The sequence below is a fragment of the Canis lupus genome, chromosome 15 (genome assembly GCF_048164855.1).
Source record: "Canis lupus baileyi chromosome 15, mCanLup2.hap1, whole genome shotgun sequence".
Taxonomy (NCBI): domain Eukaryota; kingdom Metazoa; phylum Chordata; class Mammalia; order Carnivora; family Canidae; genus Canis; species Canis lupus.
The window spans coordinates 14278602-14302916 of NC_132852.1; the positions used below are offsets into that span (position 1 = coordinate 14278602).

Below are 24315 nucleotides of genomic sequence, written 5' to 3' on the forward strand. Positions count from 1 at the left end.
GTTTAGAAGCACTCATGACTGACCCCCTGATGGTTGAAAAACTGTCTAACGCTGGAAATGCAGGAAGGAGCTGACTGCCTTGGTCTGTAGGTGACTTACTGTAAGCCAGAGCTGCCGTTCTTCTTTATATCCCCCCGTAAAGGGGAAGGACCATCTTGATGGTACGGAGTTCCACCTAAGGAGAACATCTCCTACCCAGGCTCGCGGAGACTGCGCTGGAGTTGTTGGGATTATTTTTAACGGCCACCGAGTATTTTCGACATCACATTCAAGTTGGTTTATTTCTCACCCCTAATTCTAGGGAGAAGATTGCCTACTTCACCAGGGCGAAGATAAGCATCCCGTCCCTGCCAGCTGATGATGTATGATTACGCCCCTAAAGAAATTATCCTGTCACCTGTTCACTTAGGGAGGGTACAAGACCGAACATTTGTTTTGTTTTGTTTTGTTTTGGCGGGGGGTGGGGGTGGGGGGTCATTTTGTAACGTAACTGTCAACTCTTAAAGAGCTTTTGTTTCACATCAGATTTTCAACATGTTAATTTGTAAAGTACCTTGAATGTAATTCTTGTATGTTTAAAAAAGAAAAAAAAAATCAGATAACCAAAATGGAATAATCTGGTACACAAATGTCGTCCAGTACATACATATTGCCAGTGGGCTGCGTTTTGTAAAAATGGAATAAAGGCAGCGCCCAGCGTATATCCTGTTGAACCAACTGTTGAGAATTAACTCAGTGTAGCAGAAGGCGATTTTGGCTTTTCCTTCATTGTCTCATGAGCAGACTGTGAGGATGGCAACAGGCCATGTGGTATTTTTGTAACTGGGGGTGGGGGATAGCTCTTTGAGTTTGAAGTCAAACGTGAGTACAGCTCCAAGTCCCCCTGAAACAAGGTGTTGCACTCACTCCTGTCACCTGTGTTGAAGCCCTTGTTTCCTTAAAACAATTTCCTTTTTGTCCTTTTGTTAGTCGAAAGGAAACAAAATGCTGAGTGAGAATCTCAGAACACAGAGGAGCAGTGCTCCTGGCTGCCGTGAAGATGTTGTGATTTGTCACCTTAAGGGTAGGGAGAGGCAAGGAGAAAGCCAGGTACCCTAAACACACTCAGATGGACTCGCCAGCGAGCACCTGCTGCCTCTAACACAACCTGGATTTGTGTACGTGTTCAAAGGGGAGTTTCCGGCTGTGCTGCTGAGGTTCTGTCCGAGGTAGGAGCTGTAGGAGCGTGGCGCCCAGGACAGTGGCGCCCAGGACAGCCGGTCCCCTAGGGAGAGACTGCGCCAGCCGTGTGGAGGGAAATGCACTCCTTCGGTGAAAGAGGAATCTTGATTGAATCAAAGTTGCCAAAAAAATTTTTTTTTAGACTTTATTAAACAGACTTCTAACATTTACTAGAAATTATTTTGCAGCTCTCATTTTTAGGGGATCCTATCTGTAATTTGTGGTAAGGAGGCCAAGAGAAGAGTGTGCCTGGGGAGATTACTCACTGGAAGTAAAGGCCAAGACATTTGTTTCTGAAAACAATTATAGATGAACTAATGGAGAGAGAGAAACTGAGTCAAGTGTCCTCCTATGTAGAATTTTAGCCTATCCAACCCAGGCCCGGCTTAAATCCGCAGTGTAGCTCTGCCAGTGTAAAGGCTTTTAAAATAAAAAGTATTTATGCAATTTAAATCATCCTTATCATTCAGTTATAGTGGAAGAGGCAATTTTTGGTTAGCCGTCTTATATAACAAATTAAATCTTTTTTTTTTTTTTTTAGAAATGCAAAAATCATCTTAAAGGAATGGACCCCTTAGGAAAAAAAATGATAAATTCTATTTCTAAGATAGAATCCCTGGCAAGAATTTTTAGTTTCTTGAAAGTAATTATACATATTTTGGAAAGTTCATTTTATCAGAATGCAAATTCAAATTAGGTAATTTCTGAGCCTAGAACTTTAATTGTTTTTTTTCCTCGGCTGTCCCACCACTTATATCTAAATGTCTTTGAAGCTGTAACCGGAGGTGACACTACTTTGAACAAAACTAAGCCTCATGAATTGGCTGCACGCAGTCCTTCAAGGCTGCGCGGTTCATCCTATCAGATGACTAAGGAAAACTAGAAAGAGAAGACCATTCATCCTTGTCAAGGTCAAATGTGAAAGACAGAGGTTTATTTAATGTAGAGCTAAAATAAATGAAGGTCAGCTGTGTTCAGCGTCTTAGTTTGACCGTGAAAATGTTTATAGAATTATGTGTAGTTGTACCGTACGATTTTATTTTCTTCATTTATTTATTTACGGTCTTATTTATGTTCTGTTTAATATATAGTTCGGTTCTGGCCATTTTAAATGTTTGACATAGAAGAGGCTATATCAGAATATTTACACCTTTATAAGTCTTCATCAGATTAGCTGTTAACTTTTTGTGATACAAAAAGTTCCAGACAAGTATAAAAGAATAAAATCTGTCTCAGGCTGGTAGTTAACAGTTGTGACCAAGATGTTTTTGGTTTTATTTTACAAAATGTGCTCATTTCTAACACGAGAAACGAACTTATTTTAATATAATCCTTCTCCACACTTTAAAAATCAGCAATGGTGTTATGTATTTATAGGCAGCTTTTAACAATTCTATCATATTTGTACTAACCCAGATGATTCACAGTGACAAAACATTTTAATAACTTGATCACAAAACCATATGAACCATATGAATTTTAATATTATAAATACTATTTTTTAAAGGTAGAATCTATTCTGCACAGGGTAAAAAGAATGTAATATTTAGTTCTCAAGTCTGAATTATCAGTATGTTATTATAATTTTGTATATCAGAATCTAAGTTACAGGTACAAAAAAAAAATATTGCTAGCCAAATGAACAAAGTTTAGCTGAATCTCTGTAGCATGCAAATCAAATTTAAAATCTTTTTTTTTGTTTTTTTTTTTGCTATTACTTTATATTGTATTAAATATCGAAAGCTCAGGACTGAACTAAATATTTAATCAGGTTAAATTCTGAATATGTTTCTGTTTTAATTTGTCTCGTCTGTAAAAGTATGCAAATACATCACATAGATTAACTTTGGTTTCTGCACTTTTCCTCTGTTTGTGGGTGGAAGAAAGTTCAGTGTTTCTTGTTCTTTGTTTTTTGTTTTTTTTAAAACAAAGATGCATATTGCCTCATAACTTAATTTCAGTGTCCTTTACTGTTCAACTTCCGTGATTGGTGCCAACAAGAGTTTACTTGAGCCAGGTACTGAGCAAATATCAACTCTATCACGAAGGAACTTCTGAAGCCAGTAGTTGGCTGGAAATAGTTCTTGGTTGGGCGATCCGTGTTGCTGATAGAAAAAGCCTGTTTTCATCGTGCAGAATAAAAGAGGGCGTCTCCAAGGTGAGCTCTGTGGTCCCTGCCCATCCCAGCCTTGTGCTCCCGTGGGGCAGTGATCTCAGGAGCCCCTTACCCTAAGCCCCCCACACCCGTCTCCCCAGGCACCCTGACCCTGACCTGCAGCGCCCCCTGTGGTTGCTCCACAGAGCAGGGAGGTCGGGGGGCAGCCAGGGCTGAGGGCAACAGTAGGCTCCTACCCCAGAGCCCGCGACACCCAGGCCAAAGCACACCTGTGTGGCAGATTTTCCATGAAATCTCCCCAGGCACCAGATTGCCCTCCTCTGCTTCTGCCCTGGGTGAGGGCAGAATGAAGGAATGTGGCTGGCTTTCGGGGAAGGCTCCATAGAGGCACTGAGGTCTCCGATTACCAAGGAGACGATGCGGCCCACGTCTCTCACCTCTCAGCTTTCAAAGAACCAGCAATTTTTTCGTATGCTCTAATGTACATTCTCCATAAACATGCAACGACTTCAGTTTCAATATAATAGGTGATTTTACACACTTGAACGCAGTAAATGACTAGCAGTAACATTCCCAATTGCCAAAATGATTCATCTCCATGAATAACACCTTCAAAGATATGTAAGCACTAATATAATGTTTTATTTACCAGTTCTGTGCAATCACTGCATCTATTTTAAAATTGAGAAAACTCATCCCCAGTAATGAGTGTGATTACTATTAAGTCTTGAGTGGTTTTGGACTCAGAAGAGAAGATAAAAGTGTTTTACTGTCTTAAAAGGAAATGATAATTTAAGAAGGCAATAGCCACGGGGTTGGGGTGGGGGGGATGCATTTTAGAAAATTAAAAGCAACAGTGACTAGGTGGCTGTGTAGCAGGAGATCCTACCAAATCCAGAGAGGAGTGCGCGTCTCTTGAAGAGTGGACGGCACTGATGCTTTCTGGCTTAGATTTTCAGGTGGGTTTTGTTCGTCTCCGGGTGCTGACGGCGATCCTGCGTTTCTGCCGCCACGTAGTGGCCCGAAGCGCGGGCAGCCCGGGTGGAGCACGCCGCACAGTTCAGCAGGCCCCCTCCCAGGAGGAGGAAAAAGCCAGCAAACCAGCCCAGAAACAGGGCTTCCCCAAACTCCCACCTGGGCACGATCTCCGGCACCGTCTCATCCCAGAACTCCCGGACCGTCCCGTGGGCCACCCAGGACACCGGGACCAGGGCCGCGACCCCCGCCGCCCAGAGCACGGTCCCTCCCAGGATGAGCAGTCCTTTCTTGAGCCCTCGCCGCGACTCTCCAAGCCTCAAGCAGTCCAGGCCGAGGCCGGCGGCCAGCAGGCCCAGGAGCCCCAGCCCGTTGGACAGGAACATGAGGACCCTGGAGACCCTGAGCTCGGCGGGCAGGGCCAGGAAGGAATCGAAGTCCTTGCACTGCGTGCCCACCTCCTCCTGGGTGACGCAGGCTTGCCACAGCCCCACGGTCCAGTTCTCCATTTCGTTCAGGTCCAGGTTGAGGTTCTTCCACTGGGGCAGGTAGTTTGTAAGGCAGGACAAGACCCACCCCAGCAAGGACAAGGAGGCCCCCGCCAACTGCGCCACGCTTCGGGGCTCCAAGGCCATCATCCCCTAGCCCCGCGCCAGAGCCAGAAACCAGCTCCTGCCCTGGGGCGGCCGCGCGGAGTGGGACACCCCAACGCTGTCACTGCGGAGCTCGGCAAGGCGGCTTCATTGTGTGTCGAGGACTCTTGCCAGAGTGGCTATTGTTTGAGTCCGTGTTGACACCGGGCTTCAGAAGAGGACAGGGGACTAAGCCTGCCAACCAGCAACGCCGAGGTGTGGCCAGCGCCACCCGCGTGTCGGGGCAGCTGTCTGGGAAATCACATCAGGCAGGACTCATTCTCCTTCTGTCATTAATACGCAAATGGCTTTCGTGGGGCTCCCGAGCTTTCTAAGGAGTCCAAGAATCAAGTCTACAAGCAGGGTGTCCCTGGGCAGTTCGGGTTCGGCTCCTCCCACTCTGCAACCGTCTTCCTGACTGCACCTGTCACGTTGCCATCTCTTAATCACTCTCCTGCTTCAGCACGCGTGTCGCGGGAATAGTGAATGTGGTCACTTTTTAGAAGCAGGTTCAAGAAAAAAATCCGTCTTAACCAAATAAATCGATCAGAAATCTCCTCTAGGCCTTAAACCAGGTGTTTTTTTTTTTTAAGACTTTCAAGCAGCCTACACCGCATAACACATGAAACCATCCTGGGCCCTAAATATCAAGTCCACTCGCCTACGTGCCTTCCTGTCCAATTCATGCACGTGTGCACGCACATTTTTTTTTCTTTGCTTAAATGTGCTTTCTGGGTTGCAGGAAAAGTTAAGCAATAGGACTTTGTAGGTCAGAATCAACATCTTGGTCGGTACACCCCTAAAGCAAATCTCCCCATGCTGATCCTTTTTAGTTGAACAAGGAAAGTTTTTATCAGGGCATGTGAACTGTCAATATCCAGATATCAAGCGCAAAATATTTTTGGAATCTTTTTTAGACTTGAGGCTTTTGAAGGAAGAGACAAGAGAGGAGACTGGCCAGTATTCTGAGTCTGAGAGTGCCGTAAAGTACTGAAAACCGTCAGCCCTATAAAACTCCGTCACACGGGGGGCCTGCTAATGTCCTACAAACAAACCACCTCTGTTCAAAGGAGACCAAAGCCATTGTTGTGGCAATAACACTTGGGGATAAGCTGAACATGTGCTGTCGCTAATGCAGGGTGTTCAAAGGATTTGAGATGGGTTTTTCCTTTAGGAAATAGAAACTAGATATTATTATTTCCAGCCACCAACAAAAACAAAAAGGTTTCTAATACAAAATTAACACATTAAAACTTAATACTGATTACAATGGACCACCATCACCACCTTTTGACTTAAATAACCAGATCAATGAACTTATTTTTTGCTCATGCCTATGTAATGCTTACCATGACCATTTTCTTTTACATATAAGACTCGCCTCTTTCTTACTTCTCCAGATTTGGGGAGAGGGGCAGGGGGGATCTAGAATAGAAAAGCAGTTATTTGATGAGAACACATGAGCTGCACAGATTGAGTGACATAACAAAGACTCCACATCATAGTGGATGTGGAAAGATGCGTCTCTCTGGTCCTGTCAGAGTCTCACACTCTCGGGTCTGCGGTCCCATTTTCCAGGTACGGGCACCGAGTTCGTGTTTCTGCCCCTGCGTAGTGGCCCGAAGCGCGGGCAGCCCGGGTGGAGCACGCCGCACAGTTCAGCAGGCCCCCTCCCAGGAGGAGGAAAAAGCCAGCAAACCAGCCCAGAAACAGGGCTTCCCCAAACTCCCACCTGGGCACGATCTCCGGCACCGTCTCATCCCAGAACTCCCGGACCGTCCTGTGGGCCACCCAGGACACCGGGACCAGGGCCGCGACCCCCGCCGCCCAGAGCACGGTCCCTCCCAGGATGAGCAGTCCTTTCTTGAGCCCTCGCCGCGACTCTCCAAGCCTCAAGCAGTCCAGGCCGAGGCCGGCGGCCAGCAGGCCCAGGAGCCCCAGCCCGTTGGACAGGAGCATGAGGACCCTGGAGACCCTGAGCTCGGCGGGCAGGGCCAGGAAGGAATCGAAGTCCTTGCACTGCGTGCCCACCTCCTCCTGGGTGACGCAGGCTTGCCACAGCCCCACGGTCCAGTTCTCCATTTCGTTCAGGTCCAGGTTGAGGTTTTTCCAATGTGGCAAATAAGTTGTAATAATGGCTAAAACCCATCCCAGCAAAGATAAGAAAAGTCCGGCGAATTGCATTGCTACTCTAAAGACTAAAGCCATCGCAACAGACCTCACAACTTCGGCCACCCCTATAGGAGCCACCGTCTGCCGTGGCTGACAGTAGTGTGACGATCTTGGTCCTACTGCCTGGGATATAAGCTTTGGCCATTAACTCTTTGGAAACTCTGAAATGCGTTTTTGTTCTCGAATATAATGTTTCATGTAAAGGACGGAGGACCCTGTTAAAACTATGAGTTAGGCTTTCCGATAAGGATTTGATCTGTTACCTTCCAATTTGCTTGGTAAAATTATATCCCCAATACTTGATGATTATAAGTCTAAGGATGAACAAAGAGGGCTCTATGACCCCTCACCCTAAAATACAACAGAAATCTTTGTGCTTCAATATGGATTAATTAGATTTTAAGTGGTGATAAAAGGCCAGCTCTTTCTGCAACAGGACTTCATTGTAGTAGCTGAATCTGAGATTTCAGGGATGCAAAACAAGACCTTGTAAAGAAAGGTAGACTGTTTCCCTATAATCTTTATTCTTCTTGGACTTCCTCAACCTACACAAGAGCCTGGCCCGCGTTCTTGAGTGTCACAGGCGCTCAGTGGGGACTTGGCAGGAAAGTTTCCTCAGATTCCTTTGAAAGGTGGAGGCTGGTTCACTGGGTTCATTAAAATGAAAAGACCCAAGACTGATGCCCAGAGGTGCTAAGTGAGAAGGGGAAAATCCTGGGAAGCCCTGGATTTCATTCTAAGATTTCCTCCATCCTCGTTAAGGACTTGGGTAAAGCATGATTTCTTGTGTCTGAGAGGCAATATATTTTTTTTTTTTTGGTCCGGATTTGAACTGTCCTCGCTGTCGTGTAAGCCACATAGACAAAGCAACCCCAGGCAGGAAGATTCCTGGCAGGTTCAAGACAAAGGTTTGGGTGTGGAAACAAGAGCCACAAGGGAGCTGACCTTTGAGGCGCCATCTTGTTTGTTCTATTGATTTAGGCCACACCTTGAGAGCATACTTCTGCGGAACGTGACCCCTCAGAGAATACAGGGCCTCTGAGCTGGGATAAGAAGCCACATGCTCCAGAGTCCCAGAGCTGTGCCAGGCCCCACACACCCAACCCCACTCTGCACGGGGCCCCGGGCCTCCTGCGCTTGCCACCAGAAGGCGGGCTGTCACAGGCTTGTGGGGGACAGGACGTGCAGGTTCCTCAAGGGGACCCACTGCCCTGGGAGATTCTAAGCTGCTGAAACAGACCCACTGCCCATCACACCCCAGCGGCTGAGTCTAGTGCAGGATCAGAGAAGAGCTTTTATGATGTTGCGTGATAGGAGATGGGAGAAAAATGAAACCCCGATCCTGATGGATCCAAAGTAAGTAAGAGTCATTAGGTGAATGGTGCTTCCTTCAGCATTTTCTGGCATTTTAGGTTAAAAAGGAAGAGGAGTTCTTAACTTTCATAAATTTTCAGAATCCCTTAGGTACATCACTGTCCTCAGAGTGCTAAAATAAGAGGTGGTTCCGGTTTGTGTAAAGACCTAAGAGTCCAGAAAGGGCTAGTGATTTGTCCAGGGCCTTCTCACCAGGAGCTGGGGTAATGGTGAGCTAGAACTCTCCTTCCAGGAGGCAGCCAGGACACAGAAAGCTCTTGAGAGCAATCATTAGCAGTCACTAGGAGGTGATTCTTGATATCACATGAAGCTTTTTTTTTTTTTTAATGGAATGGAATAGACTGCCCTGTGGCAGTAATCTCTCCTTCCCAAAAGTGTATAGGGATAATTTCTGGGTGCTTGGATGGCTCAGTTGGTTGGGTGTCTGCCTTCAGCTCGGGTCATGATCCTAGAGACCATAGGATCGAGCCCCATTTCAAACTCCCTGCTCAATGGGAGTCTGCTTCTCTCTCTCTCTCTCTCTCTCAAATAAATAGCTTTTTAAAAAAATGTTAAAAATAAAATAAGGGGATCCCTGGGTGGCGCAGCAGTTTGGCGCCTGCCTTTGGCCCAGGGCGCGATCCTGGAGACCCTGGATCGAATCCCACGTCGGGCTCCCGGTACATGGAGCCTGCTTCTCCCTCTGCCTGTGTCTCTGCCTCTCTCTCTGTGTGTGACTATCATAAATAAAATTTAAAAAAAAAATTTTTTTTTAAATCCTTAAAAAAAAAAAGAATAAAATCCTTTAAAAAAAATAAATAAAATAAAATAATAAAATAAAATAAAATAAAATAAAATAAAATAAAATAAAATAAAATAAAATAAGGATCATTCTCGGGGCACCTGGCTGGCTCACTCAGAACATGCAGCTCTTGATCTCAGGGTTGTGAGTTCAAACCCCACGTTGGGTGTAGAGATTACATAAATAAATAAATATACAAATAAATATTTTTTAAGAAAGGCTAATTCTCACCTGTCAGGGCGACCATGGGGGAGGTTTCTGCCACAGTGGGGGTCAGGCCCAGATAATCTCTACGTGCTCCCTCAACTCATTTATTCTTTCAGCATTTAGAAAAATATTTTTGAGCACCTCCCACTGGCCAGACTTGAGTGCTAAAGACAAGACCAGGATGGTTGCAGGCCCTGCCCCTGGCTCTGCCCCTGTGGCTCACACTCCAGTAGGAAGAGGCCACCAGGAAACAAGATAGTTTAAAGAACTGCAAGGAGCGGGGGTGTGAGTTCCAGGGCTGAGGAAACCTCAGTGCAGCATCCCTGGGCCTGGACAGTGTGAAGCCCCCACCCCCACCTTGGGGAGGCCCCAACTCCCTGTGTCAGTGCCAGTGTGGGGGGGATTAGCTCCCAGCCCATCACTCTCAGGGTGGGGGTGAGGATCAGGGTGAAATTCAGAAAACAAGTATTCCCACCACACTGTTCAGTGTATGAAGGACTATGTTATCTCTGTCTCTGGAACATTCATCTAAAAACAAAAACCCGGGGCACCCTGGTGGCTCAGTGGTTGAGTGTCTGCCTTCGGCTCAGGGCATGATCCTGGGGTCCCGGGATCGAGTCCCACATTGAGCTCCCCACAGGGAGCCTGCTTCTCTCTCTGCCTGTGTCTCTGCCTTTCTCTCTGTGTCCCGCATGAATAAATAAAAAAAATCTTTAAAAAGCAAAACAAAAACCCCAGTTTACTGAGAGCCACACATCTTGGGAAAGCTCTCAGGAACAGAGGCTCCACGTCTCCTCCATCCTCGGTAGTGGAGTAGCATGGTTCTGGAAGAACTTGGGACTGGAGGTACTTTTGTGGCCATTTTTGGAAGACAAATCTGTCACAAAAAATAAATCCGATTGACCCATTAATGTAGCTCTTGAGCACATCTAGATTATAGGAGATACATGGCAAGCATTGCATATAGAGGATGCCCTTTCTCTCCTCGGTTTTATGGTCGTAGTCGTTTTTTTTTTTTTTTTTAATCTATTCATTTGAGACAGAGAGAGACAGGGAGCCCAAGAAGGGGGAGAGGCAGAGTGAAAGGGAGAAACAGACTCCCAGTGAGCTGAGAGCGGACGTGGGGCTCGATCTCATGACCCCAGGACCATGACCCAAGCCAAAGGCAGACACGCAACCATCTCAGCCACCTAGGTGCCCCCAATTGTATGTTTTATGCTCAAGATTAAGTCTGTGGTCATCACCAAACCATCTGGGCTGTTGAAACTTGACAGGTGCCACCCATGCTGTGCCAGGTTCCCCTCTGGTGCTTGCCCTGTCCTTCCTACTGGCCCCAGGGCTGCCATCGGACACAGGGGTCCCCGCAAGGGCTCACTGAGCCAGCCTTACGTGTTCAGATCCCTTCTCCGTGGCAGGCACCGTGTGAGAGTCAGGGGTGCAAAGATCTGTCCTCTAGCAAGACCAGCCCGAAGAAAAACACGGTGTGCTAAACACCCTAAGAGAGACCACACTGGGGAAGGGACGGCTGCTTCGGGGGGGTGGGGGGGGGGACAGGCAAAGGTGTTTGGGGGTTGCTCCTGAGAGTTGGTGGGTGGTGCATGGCAGGAGAGGGAGGGAGCCCCTAGAAGGTGAGGCTGGGTCTTGGGGCACACTTATGCAAGCTAAATCTTTTAGATTTGAGAATATAGATAATTAAGAGCCTCGGAAGGATTATAAGCAAGGCTGGGCCATGACCACCCCCTCTCAGCAAGCATTTGCTAAAGGGGAGAATCAGCACTTCTCCTAACAGGTGCCCAGACTTTCCCGTCATTTGACATAAGAGCCAAGACAAAGGGGTTCCTCCTGCCAAACACAATTTTTGTAATCAAAAGAAAACCTATAACTTATTTGTTTTTTTTTAAATACTCCCTGTCCTGCTATATAGATTCTCACTATTAAGAGTGTGAGCTCACCGATAAAGACAAGACACCCTGTTGTCTTCACAGCCCCCAGAGCACAGCGCCAAGTGCTCAACAAATATTTGTCTAATAAATGAATAAGGCAGGTCCTTCAAGATGATAACAAACGTCAACACGGAATGCCACCACTGTGACAAATGCCCGTCCCACTGCCAGTCACCTTTTGTAATGCTGATGACACAGCCCATCCTGGTTTATCTGAGCATGACCTGCGAGAGAAAACGCTGCCCACACATCCTCAGTTAGCAAACAAGAGTGTCCTATTCCGGAAGGGCGTCAAGGTGGACATAGTCTGGGTTTGGGAAAATGACAGAAGGGCCGGAGGTGCGCCCAGAGGCTCGCTAGGTCCTGAAGATAGATGGAGGCCTTCTCTTCCCCTCATCTTCATTATTTTTATTTTTCTAAATTTTCTACAAACGGTACAGGATTCTCAAAAGAAGAAAAAGAAATGTGATAAATTGGGGGTGGAGGGGAGCTCTGCTGGGGCTAAGCCTTTTGTCTTTTGTCAGGTTGTAAGACTAGGTAACCATCATCAAGGGCCTCGTACTTGCCAGGTACTGTTCTGAGGGCTCGAACTCATGTTAGCTCATCCCGTCCCCACCACCTCTGAATGCAGGAGCGCTAGCAGCAGACCCATTTTGTAGGTGACGGAACTAAAGCCTCAGAGACAAGTACCCTGCCCACGGTCAGAAGGTCATTTATAGAGCTGTGGATGCAGGTACCTCAATTTTTTTTTTTTCCCAGAGCACACAGGGAGGCTGGGGCTGGGTTCCTGAGTCTACACTTCGCAGTGTTGATCCAAGGAGGCCAGGGGCTTATTCCAGCTTGATTTTGGGGTTCTGTCCCCAGCCGTGTGCCAGTAAACATTTAGTAGTGGCTGTTGGGTTGTGGGAGCCCTGGTTTATAGCCTTCTGCCCATTTCTGTGGTGTAAATACTCTTTCCGTGACCAGTCCCAGGCTACAGATGTGAAGTCAAGGAAGGTGTAGTTGGGAAGAGATGTGCTGTAGCGTACCATGATACAGTAGTGTTACCAAATAGACATAATAGGTGTAAACAACCTCAACAGTGTAGGTAATGACTGAATCAAAATCATTAGGAAATGAAAATTCTAAGAATAAATATTTTGTTTCTAATATAATTGAATTGTAAGTTTATATAATTTGACTTTTTAAAAGATTTTATTTATTCATGAGAGACACAGAAGAGAGAGGTAGAGACACAGGCAGAGGGAGAAGCAGGCTCCATGCCAGGAGCCCGATGTGGGACTCGATCCCAAGACCTCAGGATCACGACCCGGGCCAAAAGCAGATGCTCAACCACTGAGCCATCCAGGCGCCCCCATATAATTCAATTTTAATCAAAGCCATGCTTAACAACCCACTCCCAGAATGCCTGAAAAATTAACATGCGGCTCATTCGAGCCAGCATGAGGCAGCTGTGGCCCATCACTGGGGCCAGCCCAGACATCAAGGGTCAGAACCTCCCGAGGGAGCTGGGGTTGCAGCATTCTGCAGGCTAGCCATCTCCCGCAGGAATCCTCGAACATTCTGATGCTTACCATTTGAGAACCAAGACCCAGGGCTTTGCAGCCAGGAACTCAGGCCTAGGACCCTTCAAAATCGTTGGTTGAGCGTACTACCCCCGTACCCCGAAGCTCAGTCCAGGGGCTATGTACAAGGTGGAAAGGCGGTTGATCTGGTCTAGACTTCGCCAACCCTCTTCCTTCCCCACCTACCTCTTGATTATTGCTGTTCTGCTCAAGGTGACTCGCCCCTTATGCCTTTCTGTTCCAATCTCCCAAACACCACCAGCTCTGTGACTCTCGGGCCTCCAGACATTTAAGACATCGATGGTTTAAAAAAAAAAAAAAGTGTTAAAATTCAGAGAACTTATCAATGACTTGATTTGATTGGTTTGATTTATAGGTGCCAGGCAGTCTATTAGTTGAGTGTCCCTGAAAGTTTTACCAAACAATTTTGGGAAGAAGGAAAAGGAAAAAGATCTAGTCCTTGCCTATTGGAATAAAAAAGGGGGGAGCAGGAAGGAAAATGTCAGAAACAGTAAAGAAAAATATTTCTGGGGCGCCCAGGTGGCTCAGCGGTTGAGCATCTGCCTTTGGCTCAGGTCGTGAGCCCAGGGTTCTGGAATCGAGCCCCACATGGGGCTCCCTGCTCGGTAGGGAGCCTGCTTCTCCCTCTCCCTCTGCCCCTCCACCTCTCCCCTTGTGCTCACACTTTCTCTCTCAAATATGTAAATAAAATCTTTAAAAAAAGAAAAATATTTCTCTATGTCTAACATAAACAAGTATAAACTAATTACTGCTCTGCAAGCTCAAGCACGTGCACCAGGGCCTTTAAACCCACAGCAGGCGGCTCCTCTGATCTCTGGGGAGTCCGCACCAGGAAGTGATTGCCAAGGGCCTGACATGGCCTGTTCAGGACATTCTGGGGGTGAACGGACAGAAGCGGGTGGCAAGGGCACATTCCTAGGGGACAGATCTGAGAGGAGGTGGGGACCCTTCCCAGAGACCTCACCGTTGCTGCCCTGTAGCTCCCAGGCCAGAGTCCGGATGTACATAGACCCCAGGACGCATCCGCACACATACTCACTCTGGTCTGTGGGCAGCTCCGGGTGCCCTGAGTCGGTTCCAGGCGATGGCATTTGGGAGAGGACGTAGGGGGAGCCCAGGCCCTGCTAACTGACCGCCGCCTGTGCTGGCAGGAGGGCATGTGCGGTGCGGACTTCCAGCAGCAGGTTTGAAAGCCCCTTCTCATCGCTGGGCGTCTGGGGGCAGAGTGTTTCTGAAAACCCAGTTATCTGCTGTTTCTGCCCCCAAAGCCCCAGCTGAGATTTTGTTCCAAAGCTTAAAAAGACTCACGCTTGAAAAATAACGAGCGATGTCCATTCTGGGGAGTGAAGGGAGCATCCTGTCTTGCAGCTCCCGAGAGGACCGAAAGGGAATAAAGGGTCACCCTAATAGCCAGATTTATTGACCACTTACTGCTTGCCAGGCACTCGGAAAAGGACCGGATCTGTTATCTTCCTTATCCTCGCAAGAACTCCGCGATGTGGCCACTCTTATTACCTCCATTTAGCAGATAAGGAATCTCAGGCCTAAATAAGCCAATTAGCCTCCCAGACGTAGAGCAGAGGTGGAAGCCCCAACCCATCTAACACCAAAGCCCTGGCCTTACTCATTTAATACCGTAAAAAGCCATCTTTGCCCAGGGGCATGACGGCCTCTCCGGTTTTGTCCGGAAGCTTTGCAGGCTACCAGCACCCACGGAGCCCCGTGCCTCGTCCTGGAACCAGGGCCAGGCTGCGAGGGCACCCCCGCCCCGGGGACCCCACCGCTGGCCAGGAAGCCGATGCCCGCAGCAGGTTAGGGCTGGAACTTAGAAACTGCAGCAGCAGAGGGGCCTGGGGGTGGGGTGGGGGGCCTGGGCCTGTCGGGGCCAGGGTCACCGTCTCCACCCACTACACAAATAGAAATGAAAAGCCGTCTATCTCAGGGTTAACCGGGCTCTCCTTGCCAGTCCCCCCGGAGCAATCCAGCCTCCCCATCCCGACGGCTAAGTTCCAGGTAACAGGTGCGACGGCCTCGGCCCTACTCTCGGGCAGCCGAGCGTCTGGGGGCTCCGGGGCAGCCGACGCCTCAGACACCACGGCGGCCTCGTTTCCCAGCAGGGCTGAGGCCTGAGGAGCCCACGCACCTGCTGGGGGCCAGGGCCGAGGGGAGACCTGGCTTCTGCTCCGCGCTCCCCGCTGCTGGGTCCCGGTGGGAGTCCACGCCCCAGGCGTCCCCCAACCCTCGGAGGACTTGGCCTTTCTCAGGGAGAGAGACAGAACCCCTAATGAATGTGACCCAAGCACCTGCCAGGGATGGAAACAACTGCGCTAGAAGCAGGGGAGGGGCGGGCGGGCTGGGGCCGGGGGCGTGACCCCGGGTAGAGGGGACAGGAGCAAAGGCAGGGCTGTGGTGGCGCCCGGTCTGGGACCCGCTTGACGAGCGGCCTGAGGGAGGATGAGGTACACGGGAGGTGACACTAGAAATGATGGGAGGGGACACTAGAAGAATGAGCCAGGGTCACGGTCATTCAGTCATTCAACGAATATTTATTGAGCAGCTACGATGGGTGACACACTGGGCTTGGCCCTGGTTAAGAAATGCACGGTCTGGGGGCGCCTGGGTGGCTCAGTCGGTTAAGTATCCGACCTTGATCTCAGTTTGGGTCTTGACCTCGAGGTCACGAGTTCAAGCCCTGCGTTGGGCTCTGGGCTGGGCTCGGCTCCGGGCGTGAGGCTACTTTAAAAAGAGAGAGAAAGAGAGAGGGACACAGAAGTGCACCGGCTTGCCCCTCGGGTGGGGACGGAGATGGCACATGGTGAAACAGTGAGCGCCAAACTGCCGAGAGTCGCAGAGGCACGGAGGGTGGTCGCGGTCGCGGAGGGTGGTCACAGTCACGCAGGGTGGTCACAGTCATGAGGGTGGTCACAGTCACGGAGGGTGTTGCGGAGGGTGGTCGCAGAGGCATGGAGGGTGGTGGCAGTCAGGCAGGGTGGTCACAGTCACGCAGGGTGTCACAGTCATGGAGGGTGGTCCCCTTGGCGGGGACTGCAGCCCCGACTACCTAACTGTCCCACTAACTCCTACCGCCCTGGGGAGAAGAAAGGAAGGAGAAGAATCAGGAGCTCTTGTCTGATATTCGGAGTGCTATTTGTCACCTGCACAGGGATGCCACGCGCGTGGCTGGACCAGTGCCTCAGGTGCTCAGAGATCTGGGCTGGGGACCGACACTGGGGGGTCTTTGGCCTTCCGATGGGATTTGACAGCATGGCCAGGACGCCATCCCTGAGGGATTATGACGGAAGAGAAGGGGGCTCACGGCGAAGCTCTGAGCAACACCAGCCTCTCGGAGAGGGTGCAGGACCGTGAGGTGGCGCAGGTGCCTGGGAGGGAAGCACCAGGGCATAAGCAGATGTGGAGTGAGGACCTGGGACAGGAGGACATCCCAAGACCGGTGGCCTGACCAACTCACCTGACGCCCCTGAGCAGCAGAGAAGACTCCTCTGGGTGGCAAGGGCCTGACCCTGTATTTCATGTGAAGGCACGTTTGCGCTTTGTCCTCCAAGGACAAAAACTTTAAAAAGACTCTGACAACAAGCTAGAGAGATGGGTTAGAAGATTCTTCGGTAGTAAAGGTAACACCACAGGGGCCTAACCGAGGGTAAGAGCAGTGAAAATGAACGGGCAAGAAGAGACAGTCAAGGTCCCTGGAGTCGCTAGACCCTTGTGACCTATAGCGTGGAGGCAAAGAGCTTTCAGTATTCACACATGGACTGTGACATCCTTTTTTTTTTAAAGATTTTTATTTATTTTATTCATGAGAGACACACACAGAGAGAGAGAGAGAGAAAGAGAGGCAGAGACACAGGCAGAGGGAGAAGCAGGCTCCACGCAGGGAGCCTGACGTGGGACTCGATCCCAGGACTCCAGGATCACGCTCTGGGCTGAAGGCAGGCGCTAAACCGCTGAGCCACCCAGGGATCCTGACTGTGACATCCTCAAGCAAGACGGGAGCTGGCGGGGTAGGTGGCACAGGCGGGAGGGTGGCCCGGGCAGAACGGAGTCATTGTGCCCATCGTACGTCCCTGCGGCTTGACGGGTTCCGGGCCCAGCGGAGAAGCGGTGGCTGCAGGAGCGGAGAAGTGGTGGCTGCAGGGGGAGTTTCAACACAGACCAGTGAATAACCATCGAAGCTCCGGCTGCGATGAGCTTCCTCACGGAAAGGATGCAAAGCAAGAAAAGCAGAGGCTCACTGAGCAGGAAGGCTGTGGAGGGGTGGAGGTGGAGGCGGACCCCGGACTCTTCAAGCCTCTGGTAGATTATAGGATCGCTGGGGTTGCCATCAACCCCAGCCTTTCTGATGCCCTGGCTGACTTTGGAGAACCCAGGTGTAGACTCCACTGCCAAGTTCCTGGGCTCACTCGTGGAGGTTGGGGACCCCACATGATCCTCATTCCCCACCCTTAGAGAGCTCTGGACTCTGTGGACGGAGGAGGCTGCGGTCCTGTGTTCCACAATGACATTCTTTATTCTTTTGTTAGATTTTTTTTTTATTTATTTATTTGACAGAATGAGAGAGAGAGAGAGAGAGAGAATAAGCAGGGGGAGTAGCCGAGGCAGAGGGAGAAGCAGGCTCCCCGCCGAGCAGGGAGCCCGATCTGGGGCTCGATCCCAGGACCCTGAGATCATGACCTGAGCTGAAGGCAGACACCCAACCAACTGAGCCCCCCAGGCCCCTCCCCGAAGGATTTTAAAGGAAATATCAGCCTAAGGACTCACATTAGCCTTAGCTCTGAGTCGCAAAATGAGGGATTTCTGGGAATAGAGGATAAAATCTGAATTTGCATCATTGCCTAGGTCAAGTTTGCCTGAGGGCAACGTGGAGGGGAGCACCGGTTACACAGAATGCTGCGGAATCACCCTTCCCTGGGGCTGGGCAGCCAGTGAGCTGTCAATTCTGTTCCCTCTCTTTAAACAACAACAACAACAACAACAACAACAACAAAACAGGCTGTAGAAAACGTAAGAGGGTTGGGGCCCTGGTGGAGGGCGGCGATCCCGGGCAGTCGTGGTACCTCATCCTCAGGGAGCCTGGAGTCCGATCCATCTTGGCTGGAAATACGAGTTCAAGGCCCAGGCGAAACCCTATGGACAAGCGGTCAAATGAGTTAAGTACCTACAAGCAATCCGGGCCTGGCTTTAAGCTTCTGGAAACTGTGATCTCCAGCCTGGCAGGGTCACTACACTCAGATGCTCACCAGGAAGAGGCCGGACATCGCCACCACAAGGTGGGCATCCCTTGGGGCAGAGGAGGGGACAGGCCCTCCTCAGGGTAGGGGGGGCTTTGGGGACCTGGAGTTGGGAGAGCTCTGCTTCAATCATGCCTGAACCCCAAAACTCAAGGAGCGTGGAGCAGAGGGATGGAGCTCAGGTCACTTGCTTACAGAACCTTCTAGAGCAGTGAGACTAACCCCCCTCTTAGCAGCCGACCATGTCCTGGAGACTTAGGAGCTCTCAGGGCTGAGTGGGCCCTGGCCGGAGGGCCTGAGGGAGGGGGGTACCTACCTCGGTCTCCCCACAAAAGCGCACCTGCTGCTGCCAGGTCCACATGTCTTTCCCAACACAGGGCTCTTTGTTCTCGCTACAGATTGTTCTATTCCGGTTTCCCCGAAAACAGTGTGCTAAGGGAGCCTGAAGGAGGTTTCGCTCATAAATCCTCTTGCAAAGGAAATCCTTGTATCCCCGTGATATTTTTTTGTTATGGTCTTTTCCTTCACAAAGTCCTTGTTATTGAAAGCGCTTAAAAGCATCACATTGAACAAAAATCACATTGGCTGCCCTAACGCCTCAGCGAAGCTCGATCTTAAGGTGACCTTTCACTTCTCTTCCGCCGACCTCCCCTCCTCCCTTCTTAGCCGTTTGTCTCAGGAGCCTGGTGCCACCAGAAGACAGGACAGCAAGGATGCAACTCCTGCCCAAACCGGCTAAATCCCGCACGACCCTCCAAAGCGCCCAGCCCCTTCCTCCAGGCAGCCCTCCGGGCTGGCTTGCAGTGTTCGCAGGCCAGAGGCCACTGCAGCCTCTTCCCTGCAAAGCAATAGTCAGCCTTAAAAAGGAAGGAAATTCTGACACTTGTTACAGCACGGATGAATCTTGGAGGCCTCATGCTAAGAAAAATAAGCCAATCACAAAGACAAATAGTGTATTATTCCACTTATGCGAGACAGCTCGAGTCAGATTCAGAGTCGGAAAGAATGGTGGTGGCCAAGGCCTGGGAGGTGGGAGGGGAGGGGGAGCTAGTGGTGAAGGGGGTCAGAGTTTCAGGTTTGCAAGATGAGAAAGTTCTGGAGACACCCAGTGGTGATGGCCTCTCGACAATATAAGTGCCCTTAATACCCCTGAATTGTAAACTTAAAAATAATAAAAATGAGGGGATGAGGGATTCCTGGGTGGCTCAGTGGTTTAGCGCCTGCCTTTGGCCCAGAACGTGATCCTGGAGTCCAGGGATCGAGTCCCGCATCAGGATCCCTGCATGGAGCCTGCTTCTCCCTCTGCCTATGTCTCTGCTTCTCTCTCTTTCTGCATCTCTCATGAATAAATAAATAAAATCTTTAAAAAATAATAATAATAATAAAAAATATAAATTAAAAAAAAAACTCTTTGCTGTATTATTCTGGCCCCAAAGCACAGGGGTCAGTTTTCTATAACATTGTCTCTTTGTGCACCTGGTCCTGCTCCAAGGCTGCTGCCAAAAAAGCCTGCCTACCCCCACCCCCACACACCTCGGGTACAAGGGAGAAGGTCTGTGCCAGCAACCCCCCTCCCCATCCTGGAACCCACCAGAATAAGGCTGCCCTGGGCCGTTCCCAAAGGAAGCACTAGTCCACTGTCAATATAAAGCACCTCTGAAAAGCCCCTAATACTCCTAAAAATGGTCCTACTTCCAAACCTTTACACGGACTCTTCACACCCAGAGAAGGAGACTTTTCCATAAAACAAAGGGTTATTTAAAGGAACAGAAGAGGGGCACCTGGGTGGCTTGGTCAGTGAAGCATCTCCTTTGGCTCAGGTCGTGATCTCAGGGTCCTGGGATCGAACCCCACGTCGGGGTCCTGCTTCTCCCTCTCATTTTACCCCTCCTCCCTGCTTATGCTACCTAACACTCTCTCTCTAACAAATAAATAAAAAATCTTTATAAATAAATAAGTAAAGGAAGGAAGGAAGGAAGGAAGGAAGGAAGGAAGGAAGGAAGGAAGGAAGGAAGGAAGGAAATGGAAGAGGCAAGCTCTGGGATGGGAAGACCTGGATTCAGCCCCTACGTGACCTGAGACAACGTAGGTCACGCCTGTGAGCCTGTCTCCTAGGCTGTGTATGAAGGTGACAAGAGTAGCAGCACAGGACCATTGAGAAGGTGACGGTGAGGACCAGGGAGGGATATTTATGGAAATCACAGAGCACATAGGAGGCTCTCGATACATGACAGTTACTCTTTTTTTTTTTTTAAGATTTTATTTATTTATTCATGAGAGACACAGAGAGAGGCAGAGACACAGGCAGAGGGAGAAGCAGGCTCCCTGCGGGGAGCCCAATGTGGGACTTGACCCCAGGACCCCAGGATCACGACCTGAGCCGAAGGCAGATGCTCAACTGTGGAGCCACCCAGGCGTCCCACAGTTACTCTTTTTATTCTGTATTTTGTCTTCAGATCCACCTTCAGAGGGTGATGTGAAACTGCACTTCTTGGGCCGGGTGGTTTGCCACAGGCACTGGCCGAAACAGGGGGCCCTTCCCAGCCTTTGTACAACGGGAGTCCTCTAAAACTGGGGCCTCTGCCATCAGAGAAAGCTCGGCAGGCAGGCATGGCCCAGCTCGCCTGCCCGTGCACGTGCTCTTTCCCCTTAGACACGAGTCAACGGACCTCTCATCGGGGTGCTCCTCTCCTGGCAGTTCGGGGCGACTGTCTCACTCGTCTGCAGATGAAGAGGATCAGATCCCCAGGCCATCAACTGTGGTTCCTGTGGCCACCAACCCACCTGCTCGACCTGTGGCTGAGGCCGGCAGGCTGGATCCAGAGTCAGGGTTTCCCACCATGGTTCCCTAGGATCCTGCTTTGGGACAAGGGCACAGAGATTACCAGCACAAAGATAACAGACAGGAAAACCTTATTTCTAAAATGAGGAAAATGGATTAAAGACACTGCAAATGTGAAAGACTTTGCATCTGCCTCCAAAACTTTACATTTATCCATCCAACCATCCATCCATCCATCCATCCATCCCTTCCAGTATCAGGCACCCTCGTCTTGAGTGGCTATAATGAGCACGTCGGGGATACCAGGCACAGGGAGTCAGAGGTGGAGAGGAGGAGTCCTCACTGTGCAGTGGGTCATGGACCATTCAGAGAGATGGACAAGCAGAGATGATGAGAGGCAGCGTGATACTGTGGAGCAAGCGGGGTGGGGTGGGGGGAGCCCGGGAGAGGTGGTGGGGATGAGGGAGAGGACAAGGGGCACTCACTGAGAGTCCTGTATGCACACTGGGTGATGTGTCACGTCCACATGAATGGGAGCCTACGGGGCAGGGAGGAGCCAGGCAGAGGGAACAGAATGTGCAAGGCCCAGCGATCAGAGATCACAGCAGATCCCCAGGCTGGGGAGGCTGGGGGCAGCCACCAGGGAAAGGCTGGACTCAGGGCTTCGTTGAGCATCCACAAGAGGCCTATGGATTCCTTTCAGAATACTGTGGGGTGTTTTGTTTCTTTTTTTTGTCTTGGGAATTTTTTTTTTTTTAAGATTTTATTCTTACACAATCTCTACACCCAAAGTGGGGCTCAAGCTCACAACCCTGAGGTCAGGAGTCCCACACTTCACTGACTGAGTCCCCAGGTGCCCCCAGAAAATGTTTTTAAGTACATAAAATAGAATACGATACAATGAAAAGATAAAACACATAAGTTGACAAAGGAAAATATTTACATTGGAATCCAGCAATCAAAATATTTTTAAAATGGTAATAGATGTGCTTCTTTATTGACTCATTAAGTAACAAGATCTAGCAAAGAGGTGACCAGTACCATAGTTTCCAGACAGCGATAATAGTTAATAGTTAACTATTGCAGCATATCTGTAACAACCGTAATATAATATGAAAATGTCTGTGGTTTCCATCGGCGTCAAACTATCTGTACTACTAAACCGCTGTGGTTTGTTGTTCATCATTAAAGGGAATGCTCCATTTCAGTTAGAAGTCAGTAGAAAATTAAAAAAAAAAAAAAAAGAAGTTAGTAGAAAATGTCCAAGAGTCCCCTTGTTGGAGCTTGTGGATTCCAAGGGTACAAACACCTGGCCCAGCTCATTCACTCCTCCTGCCCCACCTCCTCCGGCCCCTCTCGAGACACATTAGCTGGTGTTCACTGTCCTTCTCTCTCTCAGAACATGAGCTCCTGGCGGGCAGGAGTTCGCCTTTTCACCTCTGACTGTCCAGAGCCTGTCAGAGGCAAGTGTCTGTATATAGCAAGGCGCCCTGGAAATGTTTGTTGAATGAATGACTGAGTCATGTCACACTAAGAACTTCATGCTTTGGAAAGGGATTTGAGGGTGAGGTTGGAGTGGCAGGATGAGATTTTTCTGCAGTACTACCTCTCTGCTCCATCTGTTCTGGCCCAGATGAGGGGTTGATTTGGATGAAAGAGTGACTCCGGCGCTTCCAAAGTTTGTGTGGGACCTGCCATTCCCATCCATTCATGGGATTCCTTTGAATCCCTTACCATCCATTCATTCCGCCAATATTCCCAGAGAACGAGCCAGATGACAGGCATTGCAGCAGCATCTCTGGCTCACACACAGGGGCAGGGAGGTCGTCCCCTTGAGCCTGGAGTGTGACCCATGAGCAATGTTTCACATCTAAGAAGTCACTTGTTCCTTCTGGCATTGATGACCACCCCATGAGAACGTGCCCCTCGAAAAGAACTGCCTCCACTCGTCCCCGGAAGAGAAGAGAAGCACAAGAAGCAGTGCCTGGTGCAGAGCTCCAATTCCTACTTCATGGACACGAAGTGCTCAGGATGCTACAAAATCACCGCCGTCCTTGGCCATGCACAAGGGATAGTTTTGTGTGTTGGCTGCTCCATTGCCCTTTGCCAGGCTGTTGGAGGAAAAGCAAGGCTTATAGAAGGATGCTCCTTCAGACAGAAGCAGTATTTAATATGCCCTGGATCAAAATGAGTGGGAAACTATCCCAATAAACAAATTTTGGATTAATAATAATAATAATAATAATAAAGGTAATTACTTGTTAACTACTCAGATACATATGTACTGTGCGCTATGAATGCTCTGGACAGCTGAATATGGCCCCTCCTTAAAAGACGGTATATAAGCTTATAGGGAAGACAAGACATCACCTAATAACTAACCTAGAAGGTAAAGATGGGGAGTCCTTTAGGCCACGTACAGATTACAGGAGATGCCTCAAAGGGGATCAGGGCCAGCTATAGAAAAGAAAGCAATGGATGGATTTGGGAAAACATCTCTAAGAAAGTGGTCTTTGAGCTTAGCCCAAGAAGTTGGGCAGGATTTGAATAATATTAATTTTAAATGGTTTATTCCTTGCCAGGAGAGTGATTCCAGATTGGAATTCTTTATCCTACTGCTTGACATTTCCTTATTAAAAATCCAGCTCACGCTATCAGATATTGTGAATAGACCTCCCTTATTTGAATTTTATCCCATGTGCTTTCAGCATTTGGTGAACACAGTCATGACCCCTTACATAATTTGAAATTTATTCTTGTAAGGGTGGCAGTGTGAAGCTTTCAAACTGTTCTATAACCCTTATAATAAGCAAAAGATAAAGGTACTTTACTTTGCTTGCAGAATTCGTGCAACTCCTACTTGCACTTTTAACAACACTGAAGAAAACCATGGTCCTGGGGACAAAACCAGGCAGATGCTAAGACCTACTATGGAAAAACAAAAGTACATTGAGAATTAAAAGTAGAAGGAGATCTCTAATAGCCAGGAACTTAGTTTCATGCCAAAGAGATACTACAAAATATGAGATATAACAGTAATACATCATCGTTTTGAAGCTCAAAACCAGAAAAGAATGGACTTTGAAAATGTATTCCAACAGTGTTTGCAAAACTTGAGGAATTTATAGGGAAATATTTTTTTTTTAGTTCTCCCAGAACTTGTTCGTGAGCCCCAATTTGAGAAAACGTTGACTTAGGAAACATAAAGGCTTTTTCTGAAAATATCAAACGTAAATTATCCTGGTGAGTTTCATCTTTAGTAAGTGCTAATTTTAAAAAC

At 49.0% G+C, this 24315-nt stretch overlaps 3 protein-coding genes, 1 long non-coding RNA gene and 1 pseudogene across 9 annotated transcripts in view; 2 read left to right on the top strand and 3 right to left on the bottom strand.

Annotated features, from left to right (window-relative positions):
* The window catches only part of WWC2 (WW and C2 domain containing 2), a 204863-nt gene extending 201692 nt beyond the window's left edge, over positions 1-3171 (top strand). For all 6 annotated transcript variants that reach the window (XM_072775905.1, XM_072775902.1, XM_072775903.1 and 3 more), the window contains one exon: positions 302-3171. In XM_072775905.1, the coding sequence (XP_072632006.1) occupies positions 302-368 (67 nt within the window). In that variant the 3' untranslated portion in view covers positions 369-3171. The remainder of the gene's footprint in view (positions 1-301) is intronic.
* On the bottom strand, positions 509-5497 carry LOC140604632 (claudin-22-like). The gene has a single exon (XM_072775909.1). The coding sequence runs from the start codon at positions 4948-4950 to the stop codon at positions 4285-4287; it is 666 nt and encodes a 221-aa protein (XP_072632010.1). The 5' UTR covers positions 4951-5497; the 3' UTR covers positions 509-4284.
* Positions 5498-6489: 992 nt separating this feature from the next.
* CLDN24 (claudin 24) lies at positions 6490-7152 on the bottom strand. Its single transcript, XM_072775910.1, has one exon. The coding sequence runs from the start codon at positions 7150-7152 to the stop codon at positions 6490-6492; it is 663 nt and encodes a 220-aa protein (XP_072632011.1).
* Positions 7153-16829: 9677 nt separating this feature from the next.
* Positions 16830-19104, bottom strand: LOC140605475 (uncharacterized). The gene is made up of 3 exons (XR_012008120.1): positions 18570-19104; positions 18080-18149; positions 16830-17153 (listed from the first exon to the last, which is right to left on the bottom strand). It is a non-coding gene; the product is annotated as an uncharacterized lncRNA (long non-coding RNA).
* Positions 19105-20863: 1759 nt separating this feature from the next.
* On the top strand, positions 20864-23226 carry LOC140604492 (small ribosomal subunit protein eS27-like; annotated as a pseudogene).
* Positions 23227-24315: the final 1089 nt, after the last annotated feature.

What these genes read in the sequence shown, in the direction of transcription:
- LOC140604632 (XM_072775909.1), bottom strand. Translation starts at nt 4,950, where the DNA reads ATGATGGCCTTGGAGCCCCGAAGCGTGGCGCAGTTGGCGGGGGCCTCC.
- CLDN24 (XM_072775910.1), bottom strand. Translation starts at nt 7,152, where the DNA reads ATGGCTTTAGTCTTTAGAGTAGCAATGCAATTCGCCGGACTTTTCTTA.